The 12801-nt window shown below is 44.8% G+C and overlaps 1 protein-coding gene across 1 annotated transcript; it reads left to right on the top strand.

The window, feature by feature from the left end:
- The first annotated feature begins 1594 nt into the window (after window positions 1-1594).
- LOC135884481 (cytochrome P450 1A5-like) lies at window positions 1595-10893 on the top strand. The gene is given in 8 exon segments (XM_065411883.1): window positions 1595-1773; window positions 1775-1876; window positions 5434-6298; window positions 6851-6977; window positions 7516-7605; window positions 7695-7818; window positions 8589-8675; window positions 10587-10893. Coding segments are annotated over 8 exon segments (1881 nt in total).
- Window positions 10894-12801: the final 1908 nt, after the last annotated feature.

Here is a 12801-nt window from a genome sequence, read left to right as displayed (position 1 = left end):
CCCCCTCCCCTTCTGCTCCCCAATCTCTCCCGGCTTGTTTGCTCGGGGAAAGTGGTGAAACGGAGCCAAAGCGCTTCTCACGCGAACCTCTCCAATCTTTAACTTCGCCCGGCTCAGGGGCAGAAAGCTGCTGCCTGAACAACGTTAACCCCCTGCGTTGGGCGCACAATCCGGCCCCTCTTTCCCCGGTCCCCCAACTCCCCGGAACCCTCGCTCCAGGGCCAGGAAAACTTTGCTCCCCAGTGATCAGGGATGACACCCCTACTCCGCAGCCCTGGGATGAAATGGAGCAGTGCCTGGGGCAAACGAAAGAGGAACAGAGCAGCGGGTCCCTTCCAGGGTGAGATGTGGGGGTGGGGGAAGGTGTGTAAATGGGACTTTCCTCCCATACCCCCGCTATGAAAATTTCCAAGTACGAACCCTACTTCCCAAGGTTACTGTCTGCGCCTGGGCATGTTACAGACGCTATAGAAACACACGGGATGTGGATCTGCCTCTGCCCCTAATCGGCTCAGTGGCTAATTAGTGGGTATGCCCCAGCCCTCGGGATTTTAGGAATCCTTTGGCCTGGCTATCAGATCCTCCTTTTCTAATAATAAAAGGCATTTTCACGTCGGTTTTCTGCTCAACACCCTCCGCGCTCCCCAAAGGCAACCCGGGTCGATTCTCTTTACAGTTGCAATGGTATGAATATTTGGCCCCTTCCGAGAGAAATCAAAGAACAATGAGGTTTCTCCTATTCACTGGGGGCCAATGCCCTGTGGGGAGAATGTCCCTTGGAGCAGAGCAGCCGGTCAGTAACTTCAGGAGAGGAGGATACTTCTGGGGCCACTGGCGAGGGAGGACGAGAAGCGAAGCGCTAAGCTGTCTGCGCTAAGGGGAAGGGTGTCTGCACAGAGATCGCCCGAAGAAGAGCTCTGTGTAAGCTCCAAAGCTTGTCTCTTTCACCAGAAGTTGGCCCAATAAAAAGGTTACCACCACCACATCTTTCTCTCACAGATCACAGTGACAGCCGCTGGAATGGCACCCCCTCGCCATGGGGGGGTCCGGGGGTAGGCTAGTGACTCCCCCCCCCCCATCCCCCAGGACTGCGCCGGGCAATAGAAGCTGTCGGGCACCGCTGGCGCCAGCCTCTGCCCTGGATACTGATGTGTTGCTGTACAGGGTTGTTGGGGTGGAGGGTTAGGACTGGTTGGGTATTTTGCGCACCAAAGCCACCAGGCGCATTCAGCATTCTCGGAAACACTCTGAGCTGAGCTCCTGAAGCCCTCACGACTCCGGGCACAGAGATACCCACCCGACCCGACCGCCTCCCCCTCTGCCAATAAAGACTCCCCAGAGCTAGTGAGCTCAAGGACCAGCAACAGCCGAGGCCCGGGGATTCGGGTTTCCAGAAGCAGGATGGAGGAGTCGCGCTCTTGCATGGACTGAGCCAACCTCCCCTTCTCCCGCGCTTCCTCCAGCAGGCGCAGCGGCCTCAGCGCTGGAGAGCCCCTGCTTCTGGCACTGCACTGACATCTGTCTGTGCTGCTGCTCGGAGCGAATCCCTGGGGCTCTCCAGGGATCCTGTCCATTGCAAACCACAGCGGTTGTTATGATGGGGATGGAGCTGCTAGTCATTACTTTGCAGTTGGAAGCTTTGTGCACACTTTTGTCACGTGACGGGAGGATGATCGGCCAATCAGGATGCAAGGAGGTGCATATAAAGCTGGCAGAAAGTGTCACTTCAGTCAAGTTGCTGGGGAGGAGCACCTTGTATTTCCCCCCCCCCTTAACAAGCCGCAGACCCCGGGCATCTCCGAGCTGCACCCAGGAGCACCCGACTCCTTAGAAGAGGTCTCCACGGCAAGCTGCGCCAAGCATCTGGGACGCACAGGTACCGCAGGCTGCTTTTCCCCGCTCCCCGTCTCTGCAGTGCTTCTCTGCAGATCCAGCCGCAGTGTAAACGCTGGGGGGGGGGGGGGGGCTGATAAATGTGTCTGTCTGGTGGCTTTGCACATATAATGTAGAAAAGTCTTCCCCGCTCCCCCACTAGTGATAGAACTTCTTAGGCGCTCAAATTACCTGGAGTCCTGAGCTATCGTGTGATGCATTATCAGGTCAACCTCAAAACTGTTTGCAGAAAATCAGAGTGGAGCCTAATAGCTGGAATGATACCCTATCCCCCTGAGCATGTAGCTTGCAGATGAAATACCATGGGGTCAGTTATAACTCTGTCTCCCACATTCACAAGCAAGAAGTCATGCAAACAGTCATATCCAACATCCTGCACGGATATATCTTTGGCAATAATTAAGGGCCAGGTCTTGCTCCTGTCAAAATTATTAGCAAAACTTCCATTCAACAGCAAAAGGATGGAGCCCTAAATCTTCTGCCACTGACTTATTTGTCTGGATGGGAATCTCATCAGTTAAGAGAACTCTAGCCAAGTTGGGTTTGTATGTGTGGGTGTACAAGAGGAGTTCTCCAAAGGGTTCCCATATTAAGGCTCTGACCTCTCTTCCTTAAGATTTGGATGAGTAAGCAATATAGGATGCTTGTTGGGGGGGATGACTCAAAACCTAGACATCTCCTATAGAAGGAACAAGAAATGAAGACAAAGGGAAGTAAATAGTGTCTGGCAAAACTGTTCTAAACCCCACAAATTTGCTTTAGATCAATTCAGATGGTCTGATTTAAGTGTCCCCAAAGATAGGACATTTAGAAAGGAGGACATCTTATGAGAGACCCTTCTTTTCAGATCCACCTCTGCCCACTGTGCCTTTGTTCTGCAGGGAAGCGGTGTCTTCCTTGGGAATTGTCTGGCTTCCTTGTAGGGGTGGAAATCCACCGCTTAATGTTTTCCTAGTCTCTAATAATTTCCTTTCACTAAATAATTAGGAAGACTATTCCTGTTTTTGCATGAAATAAGCAAATGTCCATTCAGTGATGGGCACAAAAGTCCAGTCTGTGTTTCCTGGTGACTTAAAAAAAGCACCCCCCACCCAGGAGAACTGACCCTTTTTAAAGAGTCTACCCATCATCTCCTTGTTCTCAGTGAATGAGCAGACTCTCTTCCTTCAGTGTGAACTAGGAGATGGAAAAATCTGGACTGATTTCCTCACTCACTAGCTTATATCTCTCCCTTCGTAGAAATGAGAGGCACTCCCTCCCCTATGTCAATCTTTAATGGGTGAATAGTGACACTATAAACCATACTGTGCTCTTTGGAACTGATAAGATCTAGTGTGTCAGAAACAAACACATGAAAGGAATCGGGTGTCTAATCTATGCGCTACTATGCACCGGTGGTGTAAGTAGAGAGACTGCTGCTCATTCAATAGACCCTTCTGGAGAGAGGCACACACTAGTTATAACGGAGACTCTTGACTAAAGCTGAACTAGGCTTTGCCTTTAGATTACACTCCCCCCCCTCCCCGCCCCTCCCCCCCCAGCATAAAGAAATGTGGTGTGGTCATACTAAGAATTTTACAGAGAGCTTGATAGCCCCATCTCTCCCTTCTACATGTGCATATTCCTGGTGATCTTAAACTGAGATCAAACACTAAAGTCCTGCATCCTGTGATACTCTCAGCGAGACTAGAGCCAGCAGACCCAGTGTTAGGGCCAAATTATAACTTGGGTAACTACCTTCTATACCTCAGAAATTCCCCTTGGTAGCTCCAAGTCATTAAGGCACCTTCTCTTCATTCCCCTAGTAAATGCTGGTATAATGCTGCCACAGCCTTTTAGGGAACCATGATGTTCCACTCCAGAAATGGCAACATTTCAGCAATGAAGTTCTTCTTGGCTATTCTAAGCAAAACCCTGCATGCATTCTTTAGATGAGCTGGGGTGGAATGCTACAGGGCTGGTGACCCCTAGAAAATCAATAGGACTCACTAACCATATGAATAAGATGAGGAGAATTTGGCCCTGTAAGCAGGTCCCCCTTCAGTTCCTGGAAACCCTGCCTGGGTGAATTAAACAGCATACATAATCCATCAGAGGATCTGTATTATTTCTCCCTTGTGTGCCAAGTGTAACACCAACTGAATATAGCAGCAGCTAGGAGTCCCCCTCCTGCGCCCTGGTTCAGTCTCGTATACCGCTTGCCTTCTTCTCCCGGCTATCCAGCTGATGAGCTAGTTACCTCATTAACTCATCAGGTTCTCTACAGATCCAAGCGATCTCTTCTAACCTTCCCAACCTGCTCAAACTACCTAACTCCCTCCTACTCTACACCCCGTACCCTGGGTGCTCTATCTAAGGGTATGTCTACATAGGGATAGAAAACCCACAGGTGGCCTGGCTCAGCTGACTCAGGTTCTCAGGGCTCTGGTTCCAGAGCTAAAAACTTGCTGTATAGATGTTTGGGTTCAGGCTGGAGTCTAAGCTCTGGGACCCTTCAAGGGTGGATGATCCCAAAGCTCAGGCTCTAGCCCGAGTCTGAATGTCTACACAGCATGTTTTAGCCCCACAAGCCCGAGTCCAAGTCAGCTGACCTGGGCCAGCTGCAGCTTTTATCCCTGTGTAGACATAACCTAGCGACCAGGGTGCTAGCTTCCAACAAGCTCTGTTTAGAGCTGCTTAACTGCACACTGTCATAGGCATATAGTATGTAAAATGTTTTAGGATCCCTTTAAAGGCTTCTATATAAATGTAAGGTATTATAACTCTTGGGATGAAAGGAGCAAGATCTCTGGTCCTGGGATCATTTAGGAATAAAATCAGTGTGGCAAGTTTTTTCACTATGGTCATTTAAAGTAATGTGGTTCAAGTAGAAATAGTCTCTGGGAAATAGATGTTGCAATGAAATTTGCAACTGCATCTTGATAAGAACACTGTGTAAATTAGAGTTAAGGCAATGAATATTGTCACTTAGTGCAGGGGTGCTGAAACTTGGGGGGGGGCAGCAGAACCCCTTGGCTTGAAGTGATTTCCATCATATACAGGGCTTACCGTTTTGTTCAGTGGCTTTCAGCACCCCCCACTATAAAAATTGTTTCAATGCCACTGACTTGGTGAAGCTACAAAAGCACTGTCTCTGGGAACCTGACTGTACAACATGTAGCACATAATGTTTAGAAAGCAACACTTAAATGTCCTATCCTATCTCCTCTTTGGTAAAGATCAAGGGGGATTATTTTGCTGCACATACATTTATATATCTTGTGGGGGTGTTTAAAAGGCAGTGACTGAATAAACCCCACAACTGCAAAGTGGGAAAATCAATGGGACAACTCACAGAAAAGTATTACTCAGTCTGAGTACAGGGCATCATAATGTAACCCCAAGTAACTTGCATAAGGTCATGAAGCAAGTGCCCCAACCAAGATTAGAATGCAGGTTTCCTGACTGCTAGCTTTATGAAGTAACCATCAGATAACACTGCCTTATAACCTGAGATGCCTTCTGGACTTTACCTCTTACCTTTCTTTTGTTTAATTTTAGGGTTCTTAGTCCCTTGAAGATGAAGGCTGCAATGTCACTGGTGGGAAGCCAGGGCATTATCTCAGTCACCGAGATCCTTATTGCCTCTGCTGTCTTCTGTCTGACGTTCATGGTCATCAGATCCTTCCGGCAGCAGATCCCTAAGGGGCTGAAGAAGCTCTCAGGACCAAGGGGTTACCCCCTGATAGGCAATGTGCTGGAGCTGGGGAGCAATCCACACCTGATCTTGACTCAGATGAGCCAGAAGTATGGAGATGTGATGCAGATACAGATCGGCGCCAGACCTGTGCTGGTGCTGAGTGGGTTGGACACCATCAAACAAGCCCTGGTGAAGCAAGGGGAGGTCTTCATGGGGCGCCCTGATCTCTACAGCTTTCGCAATATTGGAGATGGCCAGAGCTTGACCTTCAGCACTGATTCAGGGGAGGTGTGGAGAGCTCGCAGGAAGTTGGCCCAGAATGCCCTGAAGACCTTCTCTGTCTCACCCAGCCCCAACTCTTCGTCCACCTGCCTCCTCGAGGAGCATGTCTCCAAAGAAGCTGACTACCTAGTAAGAAAGTTTCTGCAACTGATGGAGGAAGAGAAGAGGTTTGACCCCTATCGGTACATGGTGGTCTCTGTGACCAATGTCATCTGTGCCATGTGCTTTGGCAAGCGTTACAACCATGATGACCAGGAGCTGCTCAGTATGGTAAACCTGAGCAAGGAATTTGGGGAGGTGGCTGCCTCTGGCAACCCTGCAGATTTCATCCCAGTGCTCCAGTATCTCCCTAGCCGCGCCATGAAAATTTTCAAGGATCTCAATAAGAAGTTTGACTCCTTTGTGCAGAAGATTGTTAAGGAGCACTACAGCAGCTTTGATAAGGTAACAGGCTTGAAGGTGATTCATTTGCATCCATTTTCCTGCTCTGTCCTTCATTATCTGCTCATTGTCTTTTCTCTTTTGCTTTCTGGCTCACAAACAAATATCAGTTGAAGCGGAGGTTAGAGAAGAGGTAGTGGAGATCATGCAACATCTTCTTCTCTCTAGCCAAATAGCATTTCGCCCACCGAAAATCCAGTTACTTCTTACAAACAGACTATTTAGAGGCATTGATTGCTATATTTTGCTATTAAATGTTTTCAATTGATTATAACTCTTTTTTTAATCTAAGTTTCATAGCTGCTGTAGGAAGCAATATAGTCCTCTCTATTATCATAACTTGGGACAAATACCATTATCTATTATCAATAACTGCAGGGGAGAAAAGATGATTTGCATGTCTGAACCTGCAGTGTAATCATACTTTGGGGTTCACACACCTGTGGCAACGAGGCACTAGACTTTCCTCCCTCCAGCAGTGAACTGTTCTTGTTTAACGGCCTTAGTGTTTTGGAATTTGGTCCCCTTTACAACCTATGGACTTTCCTATTTCAGGACAATATTCGAGACATCACCGACTCCCTGATTGAGCATTGTCAGGAGAAGAAAGTGGATGAACCTGCCAACGTTCAACTCTCTGATCAGAAGATTGTCAACATTGTCAATGACCTTTTTGGAGCTGGTAAAAATACTTGCATTCAAATCCAAAGCAATCCCAGATTTTTCTGTTCCAATTTATCTCCAGGCCTTTGATTCATGCAACTCTCATTCTGAGGCATAAAGGATACTTCAGTTGGCTACTGTTAGGAGCAGAGCAGTTACATTTTTACAAACTGAAAGCTTGGAAGTTCTTGAATCAAGAGTCTTTCGCAATTCAGTCCCCCTGAAGAACTTTGTAGGAACTGTAACCATGAAACAAGTTCTCAAGAGACAGTTGTGTACTGCTGTTTAGTGTTGACAATCCAGAGTTGGGATGATAAAGCTACTAGAGATGGATCTGAACTAAAATTTTGGGTTCAAATACCCTTGAGTTTAAGTTGTGGCACATCCACATTTTTGATTAATCTTACAGAGCTGATAAAAAAAAGCGCACTGATACTAATATTAACAACTTGCAAAATTGGCCAAGAAATGATGAAAATCTAAAGTCATGGGGTTGTAAATTTCCTTTGACTTGTCTTCACATGATGACTAAATGCTTTTCCTTTGTATCTGTCCAGGTTTTGACACTGTGACAACTGCGTTGTCCTGGAGTCTCATGTATCTTGTGACATATCCAGAAATTCAGAAGAAGATTCATGAAGAATTAGGTAGGTTCATGTTTTGTTATATACAGTTTCAAGGTCTGTGTCTTGAAGGCTGGGTTCCAAACAACTTCTTCCTCCACTCTAACCTGTAGATCAGACGATTGGCAGAGAGAGGAGACCCAGACTGTCAGACCGGCCCATGCTGCTTTATACAGAAGCTTTTATCTTAGAGATGTTCAGACATTCCTCTTTCCTGCCCTTCACCATTCCTCACTGGTAAGTCCTGTAACTGTCAAGGCTGGTTTGTGCCCTTTTTTTGGTGCTGCTTGGTGAGACTGGTCTTCTGACTCAGCCCCCTTCCTGTGCAGACTAACACCGAATTCTTTACCCTGTTATCACCTTAACCATCTCCTGATATGAAGCCAAGTAAACCATACTCCTCTGTGGGAATAGTGCAAAAGGCACCCTCCCTCCTTAAGATGAATGGGGGGGAATACTTGGCAGCACATTTGAATTAATTATTCAAGCCCTTCCTGTGGCCGTATCTATACATGGGATTAACTCCAATCCAGCAACTGATGTAGCTGTATTGATGCAAAGGGTGGCTTTAGTTGGGGTTTGTACCTGTGTAGCTGCACTGGTTGTTGATCGCAAGCTGCTGAATCCCAAGTACAGTTAGTTTCACTTCAGACCCTGCAATTCACCTGATGCAGGGCCATTAAGAGCTATAGCATAGTGTCTTAATGTTTTCTTCTCTTCCTTGGGAGAAACCATGTGACCTGATCACTTCAACAGGCATTTGTTTCCTGTGACAGGAACTTTCTTTGCTAGTAACATGAGTTTGGAAGTTCTCCTCCATTTCCCAGAAATGTTCACAATTAACTCTGCAAGTACAAACAAGGATGGGCTATCAACTAACACAAGTCCGAGGAATGCAAATAAGATGTACAAAACAGGACACTTCTCTAGAACTGTCACCTCACTTTGATTCACCTGAAAGGGGCCTTGCAGCTTTTTAAACTTAAGACAACCCCTGTTTCTTTCAGTACAACGAGAGACACAGTACTGAATGGCTACTTCATCCCGAAGGACCTCTGTGTGTTTGTCAACCAGTGGCAAGTCAATCATGATGAGTAAGTTCAGTCAGACCAAATAAGATGGGTTGGTGCTAAAATTGTTCCAATGCCTTTATATCAATAAGCCAAATCTAGATGAGTCCTAAATGACTGTACTGGATTATTGGGAATATGTTGCAGAAATTATTTCAATAGAAACCCTGTAAACAGGTTGAAGTTTCTGGTTGGGGGGAGGGGAGAGGAGCGATCTCACTGAGGATTTACTGTATGACTGGTAAACAATGGGTCTTATTCTCTTCACTTACGCTAGAATTCCATGGATTCGAATAGAGTTCTGACGTTCAAACTTGTGAGAGGAGAACTGGGACCAGTGTGGCTTTTAGATACTAATGTTTGAGCCTTTCCCCATACCCATATGCCACAGTAACTAATGTTGTTCATACTGGGCCTGCTAGACTAACCTAGTTTAAGGAAAGCCATGCCTCACCAATCTTACAGTTCTTTCAGGGACTCAACAAACATTTGGATAAGGGTGATCCAGTCGATATTGTACGCTTGGATTTTCAGAGCTTTTGACAAGGTTCCTCATCAAAGGCACTTAGGGCTACTTAGTTTCCTTGGGATAAGAGGGAAGGTCCTCTCAAGGATCAGAAACTGGTGAAAGGGTAGGAATAATTGGTCAGTTTTCACAATGGAGAGGTGAACAGCGGGTCACCCAAGAATTTTTACTGGGATTTGTGCTATTCAACATATTATTCTGGAAAAGGGGGCGAAGTGGCAAGTTTGCAGACAATACAAAATTATTCAAGATCTAGCCAAAGCTGAATGCAAAGAGTTAGAGGTATCTCACAAAACTGGATGAATGGGCAACAAAATGGCAAATGAAATCCAACGTTGATAAGTGCACAGTAATGCATATGGGAAAATCCCGTCTCTCTCTCTCTCTAAATTAGATGTTACCACCAAACAAAGATCTAGGTGCCACCACAGATAGTTCTCTGAAAACTTCCATTCAATGCACAGCAATGATCAAAAAGACTAACAGTATGTTAGAGACTATTCAGGAAGGGATAAAAAATAAGACAGAAAATATCATAATGCCGCTGTATAAATCCATGGTGCACTCACTCCTTGAATACTGTGTCCATTTGTGGTTGCCCCATCTCAAAAAGGCTATAGTAGAACTGGAAAAGCTTCAGAGAGGGGCAACAATGATGACAAAAGGGTATGGAATGACTTCCATACCAGAAAAGACTAAAAAGATTAAGGCAGTTCTGCTTAGAAAAGAGATGGTTAATGGGGGAGGATATGACAGGTCTATAAAATCATGAACGGTGTGGAGAAACTGAATAGGGAAATGTTGTTTATCCTTTTACACAACACAAAAACCAAGGGTCTCCCAATGAAATGAATAGACAGCAGGTTTAACACCAACAAGTGGATGTACCTTTTCACACAACGTACACAACTTGTGGAACTCATTGCCATTGGATGTTGTGATGGCCAAAAGTATAACTGAGTTTAAAAAAAAACTGGATGGGTTTGTGATGGATAGGTCCATTATGGATGGTCTGATATTCAATTGGTTTTCCCAGGAAAATTTCAAATTATGAAACCTCAAATCATCATTTTAAAAAAAAAAAATGTGAGCCCATTAATGACTTGTTTTCCCCTCAGCTGAAACTATATTGCCTTTGGTCACTAACATAATGGGTTAAATTCATCCCTGGTGTAACTACATAAACTTTCAAGTAAGCAACACCAGAGCTGAATTTGGCACAGAGGATTTTGTTGTTGCAGTGCTAAAGGTAAGAGCACGAATGAATAGTAAAAGTAGTGGGATGTGAGGTTGAAAACTATTGCCATGTTTCACACGAGTCTGTTCTGATGCTATTCATGCTGAAATGCCTGCTTTCCTAGTAATCCTTCAGATGATGGTACAACTACCGTCTTCTCTTTCCATTTCAGGAAGCTTTGGAAAGATCCATCTACCTTCAACCCAGAGCGTTTCCTCAGTGCTGAAGGGACTGAAGTAAACAGGGCAGAGAGTGAGAAAGTGATGATGTTTGGCTTGGGGAAGAGGAAGTGCATTGGTGAGTCCATTGGCAGGTGGGAGGTCTTCCTCTTCTTGACCACCCTGCTCCAGCAACTGGAGTTCAGCGTATGTGATGGTGAGAAGGCAGACATAACACCTCAGTATGGACTGACCATGAAGCACAAGAGGTGTGAGCACTTCCAGATTAAACAGCGCTTTGAAGTGAAGAAATCTGGGTGAGCTGCAGATTCTCATTGCTAGGACACGGAGGGGAAATGCAACATCACAATATTTTGGCTTTTGGAAACTACCACCCAGACTGCTTTGAAGGCTGACATGCTCTAGAGCATAAGATAATACAAGCCATGTTGATTCTGCATCTGTACTGACATAGTGGAGGTTTGCTCATATCTGACGTAAATGTACTCTATCTGCTGCTGTCTATTGGCATTCAAAGACTGTATTACAAATGACTCAAAAATTGGCAAAGCCTGCCAAGTATACCCTGAGGAGCATGCCCTATAGTGACATCTGACACTTCAATTAGCCAGCTCCATCATTCTTACCTGTAGAAACAACAGAATCGGGCAACATGCTTTGATCATGCAGCTGATCTTGAGAGGTTTTACACTGAGTATCTTGAGTTCTCTGCTGAACTTCCCTTAACATCCCTGAGGTGTAGTGTTTTTATGACAGGCACCCAGGTTTTTTTGTGTGTCTTAGTTTAGAATAAGCGACTTTGGCCTAAAATTATCTCTGACATGTAACCAGCTGGCTATGGCTGTGAAATATATATTGAATATAGAATCAGATGTATAACCTGTAAACAGAACACATTTTTGCAGCCATTATTTCTAATCTCATTGGCTCATCTCAGTTGTCTAAAGGTTTTGAGGAGAAACATAACCAGCCTTCTCCTAAATGGCTGGGATGAATAATTTTCAGATTAGGAGTCATTTGTGAAATTTCCAATCTATTTGTGCTGGCTGAAATGCATCTTTTGGCAGAGAGCTAGCTCAATACCCATGCACTACTTAAGTCTTATTTTGAAAGCTTGTGTGAACTTAAGTGTTGCAGAGAGGAATGTCACCTGCTGTGTGACTGGTCAGCTAAATCACATGGTATCCTTCTCCCTGAAATATTTTAAAGAGGAGAATAGTGAAACATGCTTATCTTGTAAGAAAATTCATAAAACTGTTGGGATTTGTGAGCATTTCCTTTAATACTTGGCAATTGTCTGGATACTTGTAAATAACCCCTAGCAAACAACTTGATACTGTTGTACACAAAAATAATATTAATTCAGCGGTCTTACTAGACCAGGTCTATTCATCTAACAAATACCTTTTCAAAGTCACAAGTTAAAATGGGTGAAAACAAAGGACAGACAGTGAGAGGGGAAACCAAAGACATTATTTGCCTTCAAACTGTGTATTGCTGCTCTTTAAAACTAGTTTTTAGAGAGAATTGGTAATAGAGTTATATGTTCAGTCTAGTAAAAGGGGAGGAGGGACAGTAAGTGGGACTCTATCTTATACTGACAATCTCTGCTGCATTCCATATGTCCATCCAGAGTAGATGTCTTCATTACAAATAAAGGAAGCTTATGTCCATGCCCACAGCTTGCTTATTTTGTACCTGGCTGAAATGTGATCTGTATGTAATAGTTTCATTTAACTGATAAAATATCTAAGAATTACATGTAGAAAATCTCTGAAATAATAATCATCAACATGAGATGCTCTTGATTGTTGCCTGAAAGTCTGTGTGCCATAGGTAACTCCAACAAACTCAATCACATGTTACTGATCTCTTCCTCATTTTCAGGGGCCTGATTTAGGCACTTTTGCATCCAGCTTCTCTGTTCTGATATCAACCAGCTGTTACCTCACTGTAGGAACAGTCCTGCCAATAAAGTCAATGGGAATTTTGCAGTCCTCACTGAGACTAGATCAGGCCTTTTCTCTGCATACAGAGAATGTAGCTATATTAAGGCCTAATCCAATACTTACTGAGGTCAGTGGGGAATTTTTGACTCTATGTACCATGAGCTATAAAGCCAGTTCAGCTCTTGCTTTCACTGAAAGCCAGGCCTAACCCTACTGAGATCAATACTGTTCCACTAGTATAAAATGGAACAAAGACCAT

This window comes from Emys orbicularis, chromosome 10 (genome assembly GCF_028017835.1).
Source record: "Emys orbicularis isolate rEmyOrb1 chromosome 10, rEmyOrb1.hap1, whole genome shotgun sequence".
NCBI lineage: Eukaryota > Metazoa > Chordata > Testudines > Emydidae > Emys > Emys orbicularis.
Note: the sequence above shows the minus strand (reverse complement) of the source record. Positions and strands in the feature narration are given on the sequence as shown.